At 50.5% G+C, this 19,967-nt stretch overlaps 2 protein-coding genes across 5 annotated transcripts in view; both read right to left on the bottom strand.

Annotated features, from left to right (window-relative positions):
* Nucleotides 1–11,024, bottom strand: part of RAB43 (RAB43, member RAS oncogene family) — a 31,811-nt gene extending 20,787 nt beyond the window's left edge. The window contains exon 1 of the mRNA XM_017659866.3: nt 10,650–11,024. Coding sequence (XP_017515355.3) covers nt 10,650–10,853 — 204 coding nt within the window. The 5' untranslated portion in view covers nt 10,854–11,024. The remainder of the gene's footprint in view (nt 1–10,649) is intronic.
* A 4,606-nt stretch (nt 11,025–15,630) lies between these two features.
* The window catches only part of ISY1 (ISY1 splicing factor homolog), a 36,352-nt gene continuing 32,015 nt past the window's right edge, over nt 15,631–19,967 (bottom strand). For all 4 annotated transcript variants that reach the window (XM_073231112.1, XM_073231114.1, XM_073231113.1 and 1 more), the window contains 3 exons: nt 19,360–19,481; nt 16,754–16,840; nt 15,631–16,397 (listed from right to left, as the gene is read on the bottom strand). In XM_073231112.1, the coding sequence (XP_073087213.1) occupies nt 16,290–16,397; nt 16,754–16,840; nt 19,360–19,481 (317 nt within the window). In that variant the 3' untranslated portion in view covers nt 15,631–16,289. The remainder of the gene's footprint in view (nt 16,398–16,753; nt 16,841–19,359; nt 19,482–19,967) is intronic.

Genomic DNA, 19,967 nt, shown 5'->3' on the forward strand with positions numbered 1-19,967 from the left:
GAGTATCAGAATAGATACACCTGAGAAGTAAATCAGGGCGCTGGAAGGTGGCAGCCAGGTGTTGTCCAGCACACAGCACAACAGAGCACGCGGTCAAGTCAGAGGCAAAGGTAACAGATGTGGAAGACAGACTATTGCTCCAGCTCCTGTCCTGTGGAACCCCCAGAGGAGAGAACAGGTAGAAAGGGAATGAACCAACCAAAGAAATAAAAGAATATTCTTCAGAGTTTTAGAAACACAGGAATTTTCATACACTGATTATGAGTCTTGACTTGATTGTGAGTTTAAACATACTGAGTGCAGCACAGGATGATTGAAAAACTATCCCACAACCTAGACACACTGGTAAGATTTCAGAACATCAGAAATCTATTTTTTTTTAAACCTGAACACTTAGAAAAAGTGGGTCATCTACAAGCAAACAATTCAACTAGAATCAGACTTCACACGTGGACCACTGGTGCTTTAAGATCATAATGCACTATCTTCACAGTTTGTAAGAAAATTGTAAGTAGATTTCTGTATCTTAGACCAGCTAACATCTAAGTGCAGGGAAAATGAAGTTAATTTTAGATACGTGATTACTGAAAATTTATCACTTACAGACTCTTTCACAAGACTTCACAGACTCTTTCCTCAAGAATCCTTTTAGGAACAATTCAGGCAAAATGAAAATGAATTAAAAGAATAAAGAATAGTAAACCAAAAATAAATAAGTAACATTCAGAACTAAGTCTAAATAACTACTGATGCATAATGTCCAAAAATTAAGAATGATCTGGAACTAGAACCCTAGACAATTTTAACGCGGAAGTCATGGGGTGGCAGCAATGAGGAGGAAGGAAAAGTGTGCTGGGTTCCTGTCTTCTGAAGGCCAAAGAAAGAAAGACTAATTCTAATCTACAGGGAGAAAAATAAAAGTCTAAATACACATTTAAAATTTAGCAAGTAGTGACAGCATATACGTATTTCCAAGTTACTAACAGGGGTCATGGAAGAGAGACAAATAGTGGACCCAGCAAAGGCCAAGACATGGTAGTTTGTTACAAGAAAAAGTCAGTCACTGGTCAGTGAAGGCAGAGGGCTTCATCCACTCATCCAACATTACAGACAGTATAGCACAGTGTGAGGAGGGAGCACAGACGAGGGAGCCCGACAAGGCCGTAGGAAACACCAGCAAGAAAAATCAAAGCAAGGCAAGAGATAAAAAGGAACTAGACCTGGAGAACATGATGCCCCATGAAAGACACTGGATCCAAGCAAGCACACCTGCTGGAGGATTCCACTTGTGTGAAATGTCCAGGACAGGCAACTCTACAGAGACAGAAAGTGGACAAGTGGTTGCCAGGGGGTGGCAGGAGGGTAGAACGGGTGTGTCTGCCGATGGGGGATGAGGATTCTTTTCTAGTGATGAAAACATCCTACAATTGACTGAGGTGATGGTGGCCGACTGAATATCAGAATAAACAAAAACCACCACCACCACCACCACCACCACCACACTGAATTGCACACTTTAAACAAGGGGATGTTGACATAGGATTACATACCCCAATAAAGATTCTTTTCAAAAGGAACTTAGTAGAGTGCTACTGCAGACAGGATAGGTAAGGCCAACTTATATAGAGTGAAATAATGATATGCTGATGTATACGTACACGTACACCAGCGTACAGCGAACTGCCCCCGAGTATCTCAGCATACCGGGGCCTTCAGTCCACGACCACTCCTGCCCAGAGGCAGGGGCGTGGCTGAGTTCCCATGGGTCTCCCCTCCACCGGGCATCCGGTTCCCGCTCTGTGCCCAGGTGCCTCCGGCTCTGCATGAAGCCCGCTCTTTGGGCAGACCTCCTGGAACCACTGACGCTCTTCCTGCTCAGAGGTGGCCGTCCCTTCTCTCCGTCTAACTCACCCATTGCACCTTCTTCCGGTCAACCCTTGTCCAAGGGCTGATTCTGGGGGAAATAACCCAAAGAAAACCAGAGCCAGAGTTGACATGGGGTGTTTACCTTGTGATTTCAATGTGAAAATTGATTCTTTCCTATATATCTCACAGAATTTTCATGTGTTTTGCAAAGTTGATCTCTTTCTACACATTTCATCTATAACATCAACATGGCAGGTATTTATAATTCATACCTAGCAATCTAAGGTTGGTTCTGAGAGCTGTGACCCATTTTTTTCAATCATGAACTCACCCACTATTTGTGTACCCATTACAGAGTTAAAACCCAGGAGTGAAGGAAAAGTTAAACAACAACAATAAAAGTTAACGTTTCTCACCAGAAATGTAAACAGAATATTTTTAATTTTTAAAATATCATATATTTACACCTCTCAGGCATAAAGAAATGGTAGGGGTAGGGACAACCTGGCTTGAAACTACAAGGAATTTTTTTTCAGTGACTGATGGAATCCAGAGATCAGTCAGCCAACATCCTCATGTCACAGACAAGGAAACTGCCATGAGGGAAGGAAGTGACCCACTAACCGTCGGCCAACCTCTCAGGTCTCTCACATTGAGATGAATCTTGTCCCCTAAGCAAGCAGTCGCCTGAGGTGGTGGCACTTTTAGCCAATGGCCTGTCACAGCCCAGCATGAGCGGCTATCCTTTGCCTGTCGGGGCTGTTGGGCAAGTCCCTCGCCTAACGCACCAGAACTGTGATTTTGGAGTCATACCTCATTTTGGACCAAAGACCTGCTAACTGTGGAAGGCTCTAGGGGACTTCTGCTACTAGTCCTGAAGGACCTGCCGAAAGAGCTGCAGGTTCTGAAGATTTTGCATAGGGAACATTAGCACTGATTCAACATTGGGGAAATACACGTGCCATCTTTCATGGAGGCCACTTTACAAGGGGCAGGACTCATGGGCACACTGAAGCTCCAGCTTGTTATTTTTTAGAAATCCATCACCCTACTTCCTAGTCACAGTCCATACATGGGATGGGGTCACCTCAGTCATTCGTGAACATGTATGAAAACCTCCTAGAACTGGTGATGCTCCCACACCTCATCTATGATTACGTTTGCCTTCTTCCAATCCAGGAAGGGGAGGTTCCCAAGGCCAATGGTCAACAATTTAGTCAATCATGACTATGCAGTGAAGCCCTCACAAAAGCTCTGAGAAGAGCTCACTCTCTCGCTCTCTGCTCTGGCTTCCTGCTCTGCCGGTGGGATCCTGCTCCTTGGTCGAAGAGAGCTCCTGTGCTGGGGGAGCCAGAACACCTCCACGCGCCACCAGGCCAGGCCCCAAGCTCCGTGAGGATAGACGCTCCTTCCTTTGGGACCTTGCCCTTTGTCTCTCTTCACCTGGCTGTTAACTTGTATCCTTCACAGTATCCTTCATTAAACTGGTAAACATGTTTTCCTGAGTTCTGTGAGCTGCTCTAGCAAATTAAAGGAACCTAAGGGGAAGGTTAGGGGAACCTCCACTCTGTAGCCAGTAGGTCAGAAGCTCAGGTAACTGCCTGGGGCCTGTGACCGGCATCTGGAGTGGGGGTGGAGGGCAGTCTTGTAGGACAGAGCCCTTAACCTGGGAGTCTGGTGCTGCCTCCAGGCAGAAAGCATCACAATTGAGGTGAGTTCTCCAACACCCTGCTGGTGTTCGAGAATTGCTTGGTGTTAGTATGTGTGGGAAGAACCCCTCCCACATACTTACACACATTGGAATTGGGCCCAGGTACCTGAATGAAGTTATACTGTTACTACTCTATATAACATCGTTACTGTTAAACATATATGTAGGGAAAAAATACTATTGCATTTGGTGTCAGGATGTTGCAGAGGCCTTCTAGCTAACAGCCCTGGGTCTCTGTTGCTGTACGTTCAATAAAACGGCATTTCCTAGGCCAGTGCAGGAGATGGACTTTGTGTTCACACTGGCCATATGCACTACTTCACCCAATTAATCTGAATTAATAAGGATTTATCTGTTTAACAAGCACCTGGCATTAGGATGTTGATATGATACTGCTAATCAAAATACAAAAATACATATATATTGCAAGTGATATGTGATGGCCTAGAAATTAAATGAGCCCCATACCTTTTTGTGTGTGTGTGTGTGTGTGTGTTTTGGTAGGGGCAGGGCGTGTGACACAGCAGTGAGGACAGAGCAGCAGACTAGCAGCCGGAAGGCTGGGCTTTGCCACACACAGGCCCTCCTATCCACCTCCGTGAGATGGGGGTCTTCCTCACAGGGCGGCTGCGAGGCTAAACAGAACAGTGTACGAAATGGGGGTGAAAACAGCGGGGAACTTCTCTCATCTAAGAGTCCTTTTGCTATTTCTGATAAAAGCTGATACGGGGGAGGGAGGGTTGACCCACTACTGCTCAACTCTTATGATTTCCTCCCGCCCAAAGCTTCAAGAGAAAACTATGCAGCACCAGGTCTCAGCAGGGGCCTCCCCCAGAGACCTAGCAGGCCAGGCTCGTGGAAGATAAAACCTGCAAAGCTTAAAGGCCAAAGATGCGAGCAAAGAAAGGAGACAGTCAACACCATGGGGGGTGACAGAACCGGCCAAGTGCTAGAGGCCTTGCACGCTCTACTTCCTGCTACCAAGCCCAAGCGGGGTGGAGTCACCGCCCCGACCTGGTGCTGGGGGCGAGACCCTTGCCTATCTTACACAGAGAACCCTTTATGGGTAGGTGAGACAGAACCTCTCTTCCTGATTTCACCTGGAGGGCACCAGATCAGTGAAGTGAAGTGCACAAGGCCAGCTAGGGGACCAGGCTGGGAAGCCAAGCTTCCTGAGTTCCCACACCACCCTCTCGCCCAGGTGGTCTGCATACCAGCGTCAGATGATCCACTCTGGGCCAGGTCCTTAAAGGTAGGGGGTTTAGGTGAAGCAAGCTGGAAGGGTGATGTCAGGTGCCCAAGACACTGTGGCAGAGCCGAGATTTTAAAGGGGTGCCATGTGGCTCTAATACTGGCCCTCTTTCCACCGTTTTTCCACTACCCACACTGCCTCTGGACTGTCAGAAACCTCGGGAGACAAGGCTCACTTACAGTGAGGATGGCTGTCAATGGCATCAAGAAGACATCTCTGCCGACAACCAGCGTGACCTACAACTTCCCGCTTATCTAACAGCCCTTTGCCATTTCTGCTCAAAACTGAAAAGTCAAACCAAATTTATCCAAACAGAAAAAAGCACATAAGCAAAAACCCAGGGGCCTGACTGGAAGGGCTGAGGGTGCAAACATAAAAAGAAGCTGTTTGCTTTTACCCCGCCCCTGCCTCCTCTTTTGGAAGTGCCTACAATTTGAAAGTCTAGCAGCTACACAAAGAAAGCTGACTTGTAGGGCCAAGGGAAGCCTGAGAGCCAAGGCCAAAGGTCCTGAAACCCGGAGGCCCAGGGCCAAGGGCATAAGCCTTACCTCTTAGAAGGAGAGATCTGGCAACATCCCCTGATACTGATATCAGGGCCTGATAGTGAGCTGAAAAAAGCAGGTACAACTCTACAAGGCTAACCTGTGTGTGTGGACTGAGGCCTGTGTCCCCAGTGATTGCAAAAACGAGTTTACATAACAGGCCTTTGTGTTGTCCCAGATAAGCGTGAGCAGAGGAGCCCTCAGAATGGTTTAAGGATTGAGTACTGGCTGGGATTTCCTGGGAGACAGTGAGGAGGGGAGGAGCCACAGGCGCCCAGGGGCGAGTTAAGAAATCATCTGTCTCATCTGGGGAGGAAAACGGTAATACCACCAATAATAAAATTAGTCCTTATTATTTGCAGTCCCTTGGTTTCATTCACAATAGCACTTCCAGAATAGATGTCTCTTCTTAGAGGGTTTTAGGTAGCTTGGGGAATAAAAATGGGAGACTTTTTACTGTGTCCTTTTGCGTCTCTGAAATGCCAAAATTCTGGACCGTGTGGATGGGTTATCTATTCAAAAATGTAGAAAGGGAATTTTAAACTATTTAAGCATGTCTATAGTTTTCCAACAACCCTAAAAAGTAGGCAGAGCATGCCCACCAATGGAAAAAGTACTGGATAAGGAGACCACTCCTGAGGAGCTTGCTAACTGTGGGTTGCACCCTAAAACTCTAGATCAACTTAGTCAAGTACCAATATTGGGGAAATAATCTTTACAGCATGTGGAAATGAGTGACTACATTTATAATTGGAGATCCTGAACATCAAAGTAAGCCTAAAAGGAATCTTTGAGGAAAAAAGCCTTCTAGGAAGGAAATTCAAGATTCTTACACCTTTGGCTTTAAAGTTCATTTTGGAAGTTAAATGAACATACCTTAAAAGTGTTAAAATGTTTATAAATGTTAACCTATTACATTAACTTTTATTACATGTATTAAGCAATAAGATTGAGGTTTTAAAAAGTTTTACCATTTTGGTACGATTCAGATAGGAAAGTAACTCCAATTTCTTTAAAAACTCAATGAGAATTTTAGATTCCCTAGAACGTAATTATAAAATAAGCAGAAAACTGTTTCTTTGCAAATGGGAAATTGAGGTCAACTTAGTATCAACTGTCTCATGGCATTGTGACTAATGGCGTTAGGGCAAAACTGTATTTGTAGAGCAAAACAATTCAGTAGGTTCTAGTTTTATGAAGGTAGAAAACAAACGTAGTCAACATGTACAGAGCTGGCTGTTGATGCTTCTACCTATAGTTGCTTTCCTATTAATTTACAATTCCTCTACTCTCAAATATATTAAACTTGTTTTTATAATGCAGAAAAAAAAATAGGCAGAGCAAAGATCATTAGTCCCATTTCACAAATGAGCAAGCCTGGGGCTCCAAGCAAGGAAAAAGAACTGGCCATGGCTGCGGCCAGAGCTGGACAGAAGACCCAGACTTCAGATTCCTAATCCAGTGTCCTCTTTCAGGGACTCCCCAGTTTGAAATAACAGCACCCAGATCTGCTCTCCAAGTTCAGGCTGTGTGGCTCAAACCGAATGAATCTTCCCAGGTGGCACATGGGAACCAGTCACCATATACAGAGCCTTACTAACCAGCAGAGCAGGATGTGTGAGCTGTTCAGGGCTGCCTAGATGTCCCGTTAGACCCTGAAACTCTTTGGGGTATCAACCCTTCCTGTTGATGATTTATAAAGTGTCCAAGTCCACATTCTTCTCTTCTCTCAAAGTGTGATGGGCCCAACTGCACTTTTACTAGATTCATTAACTTGCAGAATCTCAGGATCACCATTATGAACTTGGGAGAGACTCAGGAAGGCAGTCAAGTGTAAAAATGAGCACTGGGCTTAGGAGCCAGGCAGATTCTGAGTTCAAATCCTGGTTTTGCCACTGACTAGTGTGTGGCCTTGGGCATGCTGGTCACTTCACTTATTTTGGCCTCTGTTTCCTCTGTACACACAAAAATCAGAGGTACGTATTGAACACCATGTAAGGTAGAGGGGGAGACCAACAAACAAGGTAACTTCAGGTCCTGGTAAGTGCTGTGAACTTACCCCTGAACTTATCCCATAATGGGACAGAGGGCCTGGGAGGCCAGGGAAGGCCTCTTTCTGAAGAGGTGGCATCTGCAGTAGAAGCCGAGTAGGGCAGAGTGTGACAGGCAGAAGAACAGATACAGGGCCTGCAGCAGGCATGCCTGAGGGACAGAAAGGGCTAGTGGGGCTGGAGGGCAGTGACTGAGGAGCGGTGGGAAGGAGATGAAGTCAGCAAGGCAGATGGGGGACCAGCTCTTAGGGAAGGAGCTTGGATATTACTCTGGTCATAATGTGAAGCAGCTATAGAAACAAAGGGGTTTAATTAGATCGGTGATGTACCAAACTTGTATTTTTTAGCAGACCACTTCAAATAAAAACAAGGGGAGCCTCCATATAAAACTAGATAAAAAGCAGCACAGCTCCGGCTTTGTAGCTAAGGCCCTTCTTGAACCTGTGGCCTCTCGGGCTTCTGCCTTCATCCCCCAGCAGCCCCAAGCACCGGAGCTTAGCGGAGCTGGGAAACCACTGGGCCACCTCTAAGCTTCCTCAGGCTCTATGAAAGCTGGCCATACAGCGAGAAGAGGTTTAGGAGATCATGCTGAATGCTTGCTGGACCCCAGACAGGCCTTGGGAAGGTTTTTGTTTTTGTTTTTTTTTTTAACAAAATCCCTGATGTGGACATGCTTTCTGCAGAAACAAGAGAATCTAGCTCATCAAAGGTACCAGTTAAAATCACACTGCTGGACCTACACAGACAGAAAACAGATCAGTGGTTGCCAGGGGCAGGGGTGAAGGGAGGACATGGACACAAAAGAACATGAGGGAACTTTCTAGGGGGAAAGAAATCACTCTACCTTGATTGTGGAGGTGGTTACAGGACTGTACACGTTTTTTCAAAACTCACAGAACTCTACGCCTAACATGGATGAAGTTTTCTGGGTATAAATTAAACTTCAATAAACCCGATTTTTTAAAAAATTCACCTTGCTGGAAGCCACCTCAGAGGTATTTGTATGGATGAGGAAATACACTCAGAGAGCAAAACCCAGCTTGCTTCTGCTGAGTCAGCAAAGCCCAGAAATCATGACGTGAGAGACTGTCCCCACCTGCTACTGCTCAGTTTTAATTCACAGCCTCTTCAGTGCCCCAGTTTTCAGGTGTCTCAGACTACAAAATGAGGAGGTAAGTGATTGCCGAAGGCTTTTCCCCTCCCAACAATCAGATTCTAAGCAGCAGTCTGGTGTAGGGGAAATATTTCAATGCTGTGGGGTCAGAAAAACTCAAAGAAAAATTCCCACCTCTGTCCCTTCCTAGCTGCATGCCCTGGGACAAGCCTGTCCTGTGTAAGGTGGGGTTAATAACATGAACACAGCCATAAAACAGCTGACACACAACAGCCTCTCAAGAGGGGTGGTTTATAACTGCTAAGGTGTTTACCATACCCACACTGGTCTCCCGAGACTAGTCCCACCTGGCTGCCTCCTGAGAACAATCTGGAGGTGACCAGGAAGGAGGAAAGGAAATCAGAAAGTGCCTGCCCTGCACCACATAACCTGTGCTCAGGTACACAGGACACCCTGGGCTCCACCGAGGCACAGGCTCTTATCTCCCCAAATAAACAGAACACCCTGCCCCTGCCTCCTTGACCACCATCAGCACTGGGCCACCACACGCACTCGGGGCACTCGGGAGCAGGCCCACAGCTTTCGAGAGGAACACTTTCCCTGTGGCTGTTGGCACCATCACAGGGCACAACCCCATCCCCGGGCACACTACACCCAGCCCACAGCCAGTCTCTCACCACCTGCTCTTAAAGGGTGGTCCCGAGTAATGACTCAAAGCCGCCTGCCACACCTTGCTCTTTCTTTCTAGGCCAAGGAGGCCAAAAACACACAGAAACCCAAAAGCCTATTTATAAAAAGAGCCCTTCAGGCAAGGAGTTTCTGTTTCCCGTCACATCTACCCTAGAGACACTGTGGTCATGTAAAGACTGTTGCCTTGCTTTGCCACCATTGTGGGACAGGAGGGAGGCCAACACCCTGAAATTATCCCAATTTTGCAGAAACAAAAACCTAAGTACCTTGGTGAAAACCAAACACGAGCAGGCCTCCAGCAGCGCAGGGCAGCAGGACACTGAAGCATCAGGGTTCAAGGGACTCCAACAGCCCTGGCTCACCTTCTTGAAAACAGGGAGATCACACTTGCACTGTGCTGACCCTGCCCAGTGTTCTTAAGAGCAGTCCTGGAGAGCAGGTGAACTGAAAACCAGGATCCGACAGAAAGGATTTCTTTACACCTCGATTAGGTAAAGGTGCTGAGCGAGAACAATGCTCTATCCCGGCCACGGTCTCTTACTCTGTTAGGGAGGGCTGACACTCAGGTTGAGAAACTCCGATTCATTAATCACAAATATTATTTATCACACCATGGCAGGGCAGTGTGGTAAGTGCATCCTGCTGTTTCTATTCGGAGCCATTACCAAAGCTGGTCTTCTCCCCGACCTTCCGGTATCTATGAAGTTTACAGTTTCTATTAAACTCCAGCTGGGGGAGGGAACCCAGAGCTGGCCCCAGTCGAGTAAAGTTCCACCACCAGGTCCACAAAGAGACTGCAGGGAGGCGTGGCCAGGCCGGAAATTCTGACAAAGTTTTGCCCCTCCGCTCTTAGAAGCAACTACTTCCTGATCCCTCATAGTGATGGGGGGGGGGGGGGGGGAGGACGGGCGTAAGGTGTAGTTTTCCGTACGGGTTTCCCACCCGAGAGCCAAGCTGGGGGCTTCGGCCTCAGTGGAGGGTCAGGCCAGCCAAGCGCCCTTCTGTCCCCCGCACTCCGGGCGCTCTGTAACCTTTCAGTGGACAAGTTATTTTGGAGCGAAGTCCCCCGAGTGTGAGCCGGGGAGGGCAGACCGTCGTCTCCTCCGCACTAACCCCGGCACACACACACGCGCACACATCCCCCCAAAGCCCGAACTCTGCGGACTAAACCTGACCCAGACCCCAAGGCCCAGGCCTGCTCCGACAGGAGGAAGGGAAAGCAGAAGCAAAAGGGATTTGCCAGAAACCTCAGAACAATCTCGGGCGCTCGCAGAGGCCTGAAGCTCAACTAGCCCCCGCCTCCGCTGAAGGAGAACCTTCCAGCGGCCCGGACCGACCCCTACTGCTCGTCGGAGCCCGGGTGGCCCGCTGTCGCAGAGGGCCAGGCCACCCCGGCGCGGCAACCCCAGGCCAGGCCACCCACCTTGACCCGCTTGCCCTGGATCTCCAGCGTCTTCATGGTGAAATCGACGCCGATGGTGCTGCCCTGACGCTCAGAGAAGGAACCTGTCTTGAAGCGCTGCACCACGCACGTCTTGCCCACGCTCGCATCACCCACCAGCACCAGCTTGAACAGGAAATCGTACTGCTCGTCCGGATCCCCCGGGCCTGGACCCGGCCCCGCCATGGCTGCACGGGAGCCGAAGAGCCGGCGCTCGAAACGATGGGGGCAGCCTGGGATCACGGAAGCTGCTGGCCGCCTGGCGACGTGGAACTGCCGCAACACCTGAAGCAGGGGCGCAGCCGACTGCCGGTCCCGAGCCCTCCCCGGCCGGCCCACCGTCCCACCCCTAGCCAGTCGGAGACCGGCGGGCCTCGGCTCCACCCCGGACTAGCCTAGTCCGGCCCTCCGCAAACCTCTCAGCCCGCCCCCAGATCCGCGCCAGGCCAGTCGGTCCCTCAGGCCTGCCCCGCGCCCCGCCCTCGGGCCTGCCCCCGCCAAGTTCCGCCCTCCGCACCGCCCCTATCAGACTCCGCCCTCAGCACGTTCCCTGCTTGACTCCGCCCTCGGCACCTCCCACAGCACCGCCTCAGCCTGACTCCACCCTCAAAGCCTTGGGCCCGCCCCATCCGCACGCCCTGTCAGCACACCCTAACCGACAGACTCTGCCCTCAGCACCGTCTTCAGGCCCACCCCAACAGACCCCGCCCCCACACTGGCCTCAGCACCGCCCCCGCCAGACTTCCCCGCACAGCTCTCAGCTCCGCCCCCCGCCCGACGGCGAGCTCCGGGCTGCCCTCGGCCCTTCTACTCTCCACTCCTAGGCCCCGCCCACTACCGACTCCGCCCACAGCACTGCCACGCCCTTACCGCCTATTTATACGGCCCTCTGTACCGTCCCGTGTGACCCAGGCTTTCCTACCTGCTGCTCGCTCACACCCAGGTTCGGGGGAATGGTGAGGCTTTCTGGGCCTGCAGGCCTGGGGTGACGACCACGGCCGTGTCACCTCAATAGGGCCAACAATGCAGAATCCCTGTAGCAGGATGGGCTAGGTGGTAACATTTTCCCACACTGAGAAAGAGAAAGGCCTGGCAGCACACTGCCAGGAGGGACAGAGGTGGCTTCAGTGAGGTGTGACCCCCCTCAGGACTCTGGGGAGAGGGGAATCATCCCCACTGGGAAGGCTAGGTCACGAGGAGTTGGAGATCCCAAATCCAAAAGGCGGCCTCGCAGTGGTTGAAGCAGGTTGAAATAGCCCACGATAGGCTGGCTCATTTGCAGTTATAGGCCCAGCTGAGGGAACACACCCAGCCAAAAAGCACCAGATTGGCCTGAAGCAGAGGGACGAGGGAGGGTCGAGGCAGTTCTGTGGACCAGACCAGCTTCCTGATGGCCCTATTGAACCGGTGGGGTGGGTGGGGGGGTCTTCAGAGAAATGAGGCCCAAAGGGCTGTCAGTAGCTTAAAATGGATCAAAGGGTACCTAAGCTCCTAAGGGCCTCCCAGCTACCAAGATGAGAATACTGTCCTCAAAGGCAGACCATGGAGAAGGTAGAGGATTATTTGTTCTGGGACAGTCTGAACTCCACTCCCAAGAGAAATCCCAACTGCACTAGCCAGGACCCCCCAACGTGCCACAGAAAAGCAATACTGGAAGCCCAGCTTTACTACATTGGACTGGAGCAGCAGGAAGGAGCCTCCATTTCAAGACAAAGCAGACCAAAGGGTATAGGATGAAAGGCTTCTGTGCGCTGGGATTGGCTCTGGGAAGGTGGAACAAGTCAAAGCCGAGCCCCAGAATACATCTGCCTCCAGCTCGGAGTGGCTACCCACAGCACAAGGTGGAGAGGGGGAAGGGAAAGGTGAGTGAAGGAGCCAGGATGACCAAGGCTCTCACCATCGGAGGCACTGGAAAGGAAGGAGGAATGTTGACAGCTGGGGTGGACAAGCGGCTGGATAGCTGAACTGGGCTTTCCATTGGCCTTGCCTGGAATTGCTTTAGGGTGGGGATGTGTTGGTCTGGGTATGGATTTTTCCAGGAAGCCCAGCCACCACTTCATTTGTAGGGTGATGGCAATGTTCTAAAACTGGACTACTGTGAGGGTTGCATGACTCAGAACATTTATTAAAATTCTCTAATTGTACACTTACAGTGGATGGATTTTATGGTATGTAAATTATATCTCAATACAGCTATTGAAAGAAACACCAGCATTTCCTCTATTTTCGTGGTAAATTCCTGAATAGCATAGTGGCATTTGATCTGAAATTTAATTATGTTCATTTGAAATAGAACAATTCAAAAATATTGGTGATATCTTACTTAATGCCCAGAATTTGATACAATGCACATTCCAAATTTTTTAGTGTGTCAAGAATTTAATATTCTTAAAGCTAGTGTGGGTGGGCTAAGTGCAGTATACCTGTGTTTGTGCTATTGCCACACGGTGGCACCATCCTGACAAACTGAAGCATGTGCTGTAACCCAGTGTTCGTGGATCAGAACTCCTCCAAGTGGTTAGAAAAACAAGTGCCCTCTTTTTCCTCCTTCCTTCCTCCTTCCTTGTCTTTTTGTTTCTTTCCGGAGTAACCACAATTTAAATATACAGCCTCTAGGTATTATGCTCAGTGAAATAAGCCAGGCAGAGAAAGACAAGTACCAAATGATTTCACTCATATGTGGAGTACAAGAACAAAGGAAAACTGAAGGAACAAAACAACAGCAGAATCACAGAACCCAAGAATGGACTAACAGGTACCAAAGGGAAAGGGACTGGGGAGGATGGGTGGGAAGGGAGGGATAAGTGGGGGGAGAAAGAAAGGGGGCATTACGATTAGCATGTATAATGTTGGGGGGGCACAGGGAGGGCTGTGCAACACAGAAGACAAGTAGTGATTTTACAGCATCTTCCTACACTGATGGACAGTGACTGTGAAGGGGTATGTGGGGGGGACTTGGTGAAGGGGGGAGCCTAGTAAACATAATGTCCTTCATATAATTGTAGATTAATGATCAAAATAAAATTAAAAAAAAATTTTTTTAAATAAATAAATATACAGCCTCTAATATCACCCCGCTTTCTTTGGCAGTGCCCAGGCTAGTGCTGAAAATGTGCCATCAGAAATAAAGGTGGGAGAACAGCAGCCCTTCAAACTGCCAGTTTCCACGGCATGACCCAGCCAGAGGGACCTGGGAGATCTGCCCTCCCCGCCACGAAACCAGTGCCTGTGCTTCCCCACAGCAGACCTGCCCCTCCCACTGCAGCCCAGGGGGTCTGAGGCAAGAGGAGAAAGGTTTTTGTCTCTTCCTTGTTTATAAATTGCCCAAGAGCAGGAGCACACAGGGTCAGGGGCAGAGTGCAGGGGGAGGAGAGCAGTCTGAGGCCCGGGTGGGGCTGGCGTGATAAATCTCACAGCAAAACAGGAGGAAGGGTGATGTTTTCGACTCACAGGAGCACTGGTGAGGGAAAGGGAAGAAGGCTATGGAAATGTAGCTATGAAAGGTCACTTTTTTGGAAACTGCAGGCAGAGCCAAAGCTAATATAAACCATGAAACAGATTTTTGTCAACCAAAGGCTCTTAAGATTGGTTTGTCACCTCTGAGCAATGAGCTAGGCCAAAGTGATCTCACCCCATCAGTGGTTAAACACACAGAGGTCACACCTCTGCTGTTTCAAGCCTAGGGCAGGAGCCCTACAAAGATCTGCCTCCTGGGGTCCCTGGCACACAAGTAGCCAGGGCCTGCGGGCCAGGAAGAAGCCTGGGATTGGGTCCCACATCCGCCAGGGACACCTGTAGGATGTCAGGCCTGATGCTTCTCCACTCAAGAGCCTTGGTTTCCTCAAATTCAGGACTCTAATTCCTGTCCTGCCTGCATCTCAGGAAGCCACCAGGAAATAACCAGGCAGAGAGGAGCCTCGTAAACAGGCTGGAACAGCGGGCTCCTGTTTCCATCTGTGTCCCCAGCAGTAGAAGCCTCAATTCCACTGACTGAATGAGGAGGCCCTAGAGCCCTGGGCATCCCAGATGGCCCACACACCTGGCACTCGCCAGCAACTACCTCTTCCAGGGAGAAATGCCTGTTGTTTGAGTGTCCTGCTCTTACCCAGGGCCCTGTGCCCCAGCGTGCCCACATGTGCCCCTTCGAAGAAAACCCCAGAACTAGGCCTGTCTGAGCCGGGCCCCGTGTCCCCTGAGGCTCAGACCAGGGAAGTCTGACACAAGGCATCCCGTCCCACTCACGTCCCTCTCATCCCCACAGCTCAGAAGTCCCCCCCCTGGTCACCTTCCTCCCTGGGCCCCTGCCCACCCCCTGCAGCCTCCACCTGCCCTGCTCCTGCCTCCTGTCTCCACACCTGGCTGCAGGGAGCCTCCCAGGGTAAGCTACGCACTGACCAGGCCACCCCCTTGCTCCGACCCTGCTAGGCTCCCTGCTGCCCTCAGGCCCCCCAAGAGGCCAGCACCATCCAGGCCCGGCCGCTTTGTCCCTGACACTGGCCATCCCCAGCCCCGCGCGGCTCTGCCATTTCCTGTGATGCTGCTTCCCTGGCAGGCAGACCCTGACCTGCCTGAGGAGCAGAACCGCTCCGGGTGGGGGGGCCTCTCCAGGCAGGGCCTCTGGTTCCCAAGCACTTTGCTGGGACCTTGCCCCAAATGACAGCCGCCTGTGCCTGCCACTGACTCTGACACTCTGGGGGGCCCCTCCAGGGGGTGGGGGCCCCACTACTGCCTAGGGGGGCTGCATCCTGTGCCAGTTCTCCCCCTGGACCCACCTCACGCTTCCACCACCCCGCATTCCAGGTGCTCACCAACCACCTCTTCCAGGCATGGTGAGCTCTGCCCACCCACCTCAGCCCCCAAGTGAGCCAAACCAGGCCCACTTCTCTCACACTCAGGCTGCTGTTTAGGGGTCTCTCCATCGCCTCAGGACAGGCAGCCACGGAACAAGCTACAGACATGGAGGTTTCCCTTCGTATAAAAATTTTTAATAAAAATAGCTCCCTGAAGAACCAGTCATAAAGCAGAAATAGCAGACTCTGACCTGGCCTCCTGGGGAGGAGGGAGTGAGGCAGGCTGGCCAGACCAGAGAGATTGAGAGCAGTGCCTGCCCACAGGGACAGCTGTGGTTGGCTGTTGACATGCGGGATGTGGGCTTAGAGTTAACACCATCTTCTCATTTTTCAGGAGATACAAATATGTCTTTTTAGTAAAAACTGCACTTTTTGAGTGGTGGTCACTAATTTATCACCTTCCCCCCAAATGATAGAAGGCTAAATAAATACAGGTAACTAGCCAGCAGCCTGTTATATACACTCAAGACAAAAATAAGTGGATTCATATAGTAGAAAAAGGTCTGTACAAAGGTGACCACTGAAGTGTTCAACACACAGACAGCCTGCCAGGGCACAGGGGCACGGGGGCACGGGGCAGACTCTGGTCTGTGGATCAGTCGATAAGAAGATGCAAGTAGAAAAATTAATGGTGAGAAGGACCAGGAAGCCTCGCAGGGCTCACTGGCCTGCCTGCAACCCCTGAACAGCAAAGTCCCGTGGGTGAGTCCAGGACCAGTGGGGACGAAGACTCCAGCAGACTGGCAGACCCTGAGGAGCGCCCAGCTGGGCCCTAATACCCGAGGAGTCTTCTGGCCTCCTCACTCTGGGCCTGCAGGGTCTCGCTGGCATACTTGTGCAGGAGTTCCATCTTCTTCCTTCGCACAAGGGCCTCCTCGATCTGTGGAGAGCAAGGCTGAAGGCTCATGCTGCCTTCCCCAGCAAGGCCCCCTGGCCTGGCAGCACCCAGCCAGCGGAGGGAGGCCATGGAGGAGCCCGTCTCCACCACCCTGCTCTCCCACCACAAGTTGGGAACCACTGTGTTTGTTGTTGCCTCTAAGCACATGAAATTCTGCCTTCTCTGGATTGCTCCTGTTATGAGCACAGTGACCAGCATTTTGAGGTCAGGAGTCAGAGCTGCCCAATCAGAGACAAGTACAAAGAAAACCCATAAAGCACCCTGTGGAGTCTCCTGGGCAGGTGAGGCCCAGCACCTGGCACTCCACCTGCAAAGGCAGCTCCCAGCTTCCATCCTACCTCCTGCTGCGACGGCACTGGGACGTGGGCGATGAACTTCTGCTGGCCATCCTCCCCTGCTCTCTCTGGGCCACCTTCCTCATCAGACTGCAAACAGAGCAAGCAGAGCCCATGAGTGGGAGGCTGGCAAACATGTGGCTCTGCTACGAAGTGCACTGCTCCGCCACTGTTTAAAAGGGGGGGAAAGGAATAAGGAGGTTCTGTGCTCATCCATGAAGACACCCCAGACATGTCACTGAGAACCAAAAATAGCCAAGTGCTTTATACTAGGGAGGAAGGAAAAAACAGGAACTAGTGACAGCGAGAAATAGGTGGATGTGGGGCAGAGCTGCAAAAGGAAGTCTCTGTTGGATATCTTTTACATTTTGGTTTTTGAACCTTGTGAATTTTTTTTTTTAATTAAATTTGGAAAATATACCACAGAGACAAAAGATCAGCTCAGAGGCTCATGTGAATCAATAGAGATTACTGATCACCTAAGGAAGGGAGTGGACTTGGAAATCTGAGGCACGAGGACTACAGGACCGGTGGGCACCACTGTCTGCCCATCTCTGTGCCAGATGCCTGGCACCGTCCTCAGCCCAGACCACTTACAGGTGCAGTTGGCTCGTTCCCTTTGGTGGAACCTGTCAGGTGCTGGCAGGAGTGTCCAAGCACTTCGGGAAACTATTCGGCTGTATCTGAAGCTAAACACGTATGTGCCCTCTGACCCCAGGTCATCCCACTCCTCAGTGTATACTCAACAGGAACACTGCTTGTCACAGAGAGACCACAGCAGCCATATGTGGTACAGCCCCAAACTGGATGCCAAACAAATGCTCAGGCCCATTAGACACCAAAGGCCATGTACCATCTCACTGATATAGAGACAGAGTTCAGAGACAGGTAAAACTTTGGGTTATTAGGGGTCAGGAGCATGATCCTCGGCAGGCAGGAGCCTCTGGGATGCTGCTCATGTTCCATTTGCTAAATGGATTTGTTCACCTTGTGAAAATCCACTGACCTGCATACTTACCACTTGTGCACTTTACATGGACTAACTACTCAGCAATAAAAAGCAATGAGTTCTTGAATTCAGCAACTTGGCTGGATCTCAAGAGCACTGCGCTGAGTGTAAAGGCCATCTCCAAAGGTGACATACGGTCTGATTCTATTTGTAAAACATTCTTGAGATGACAGAATTACAGAGATGGAACCAGGGGTGAGGGATGGCAGGGGGCAGGGGAGGGGATGGTGGTGGTGACTGTAAGGGGCAGCCCCAGAAGGGACAGTCCTGTATCTTGATCAAAGCTGTGGTTACACAAATCTATTATGTGTGATAAAGACAGAATCCTACACACTCATTACACCAAGTCAGTTTCCTAGTTTTGATGTCATACTGTAACTATGTAGATGTAACATGGGGAAAACTGGGTGAAGGTATACAGGACCCTCTGTACTATGTTTGCAACAGCCTGTAAATCTATAATTATTTGAAAATAAGAAGTTGAAAGAAAATCCTTTGGTGGCTTTCCATTGCTCTTACAGAAAAGGACAACCTTCTTTGCCATGGAATGGGGCCCCCTCTCCAGCCCCCACTCTGCCCCAGCCACCCGGCCTGTCTTCTGTGCGCATGTGCAGTTCCGGTCAAACTCTCCCCCCTCAGGCCTCTTCACCTGGTTGACTTCTTGTCTTCCAGATCTCAGCTGGAGGGTACCAAAGTTGACGCTTTCCACAATCTCAACTTACTAGACTGCCTCCCCCTGGACTGTGAGCTCAAAGTGTCACTTCCCTGCCACTGGCATGAGGACAGCTCACAGCAGCCACTAATTACACAAACATCAAAGTAAATGAATATTTGCACCTAGAGGAAATCTTTCTAGGGCATGCTGCTATCCTCCTTCAAATGCTTCACTGTCCCCACTGCTCCTCTGCCAGACCTGAGCATGAACCTCAGGACTGCTATGTCCTGGGTGACACTGACCAGGTCTCTAAACCTCTCCGAGCCTGCTTCCTTGCCAGTGACATCACTGCAAGCTCCTCAGGGGACTCACCCATCATCTATGCATGGGTAGCTCCCCTCCCCTTTCTCAGTCCAGCAGATCAGTTCCATTCAGGACTCGCCTGGGGAGTAAGGCGTGCACATGCCAGGCCTGTAGGAAAGCAGGGAACTAGGAGGCTGTGCTGCAGAGACGGGAGCCACTGTTCCATCCCAGACCGCAACCCTCTGATTAAGTCCCTTCTCTACTCTGGGCTGGTTTCCATCTGCAAAATGGGAGTTTAACATTAAAGAAGAGCTACTGACATTGCCACTGATAAAGACACAATGAGGTCATGGCCTAAAACATGTATGGCTTCAAATGGTTTATAAATCCAGTTCCAATATATCCAGGAGGGCCTGTTTCTAATAAGTAATCCTTGGGGTAAATCACAGTTTACAAAGGGCTCTTGTAGCCACTCTTTCCTAGAACCTTCCCTGCGATCTTCACCCATCCTCCAGGCGAGGAAGCAGAGGCCTCGGCTGGAGGCAGGGGCAGAGCTGGGCTTTGGGCCTGACCCCTGTCCACAGGCCGGGCGTCCTCCCCACCACCCCACAGCATTGGGGAACCCTCACTGTCCCCCAGTACCTCCTCCTCGGTGACAGCATAGATATTGATCTCTTCTTCCTCTTCCTCCTCCTCTTCCCTTTCTCCTCTTGCCAGCCGGGCCTCTCTGTCTGCTTTCCACTTTTCCACTAATTCAGCTCTGACTAAAGACAGCGGAGAGTAGAGGCTATTTAACCAGGACTCTTCACAAGTTTTAAACACTATGCAGGGCAAGGCCAAGACGTCTCTGGAAAGGGACACCCTTCGTTCTGCCTGGTGGGAAGGAGCCGGACCTGAGAGGCAATCTGGCCTTACCACAGCTCTGGCTCTAAAGTCAAAACAAGGCAGTTTTTCAGAGGGCGTCCTCAGAGCCTTCCCAGGGCAGCACCTTAGTGACTTCCTGACATGCCAGCATGAAATGGAGATACAGCAGTACAGCGTGCTGGAAAGGAGCTCAGATTGCCCACCACCTGCCTCCAGAGCCCTAGCTCTGTGCCACAGGGGATCAGCACTGACCTATTCCTCACAGGGCTGTCATGAGGCTTCAAAACAATGCCCACCGTGCTTGGCGTGGAGGAAGCACCCAGAAGGGGACACCGAAAGCCTGTTAGCTGTGTTTAAAGCAGATCTAAAAGCTGATTAAGTGGGCA

This window comes from Manis javanica, chromosome 3 (genome assembly GCF_040802235.1).
Source record: "Manis javanica isolate MJ-LG chromosome 3, MJ_LKY, whole genome shotgun sequence".
Taxonomy (NCBI): Eukaryota; Metazoa; Chordata; class Mammalia; order Pholidota; family Manidae; genus Manis; species Manis javanica.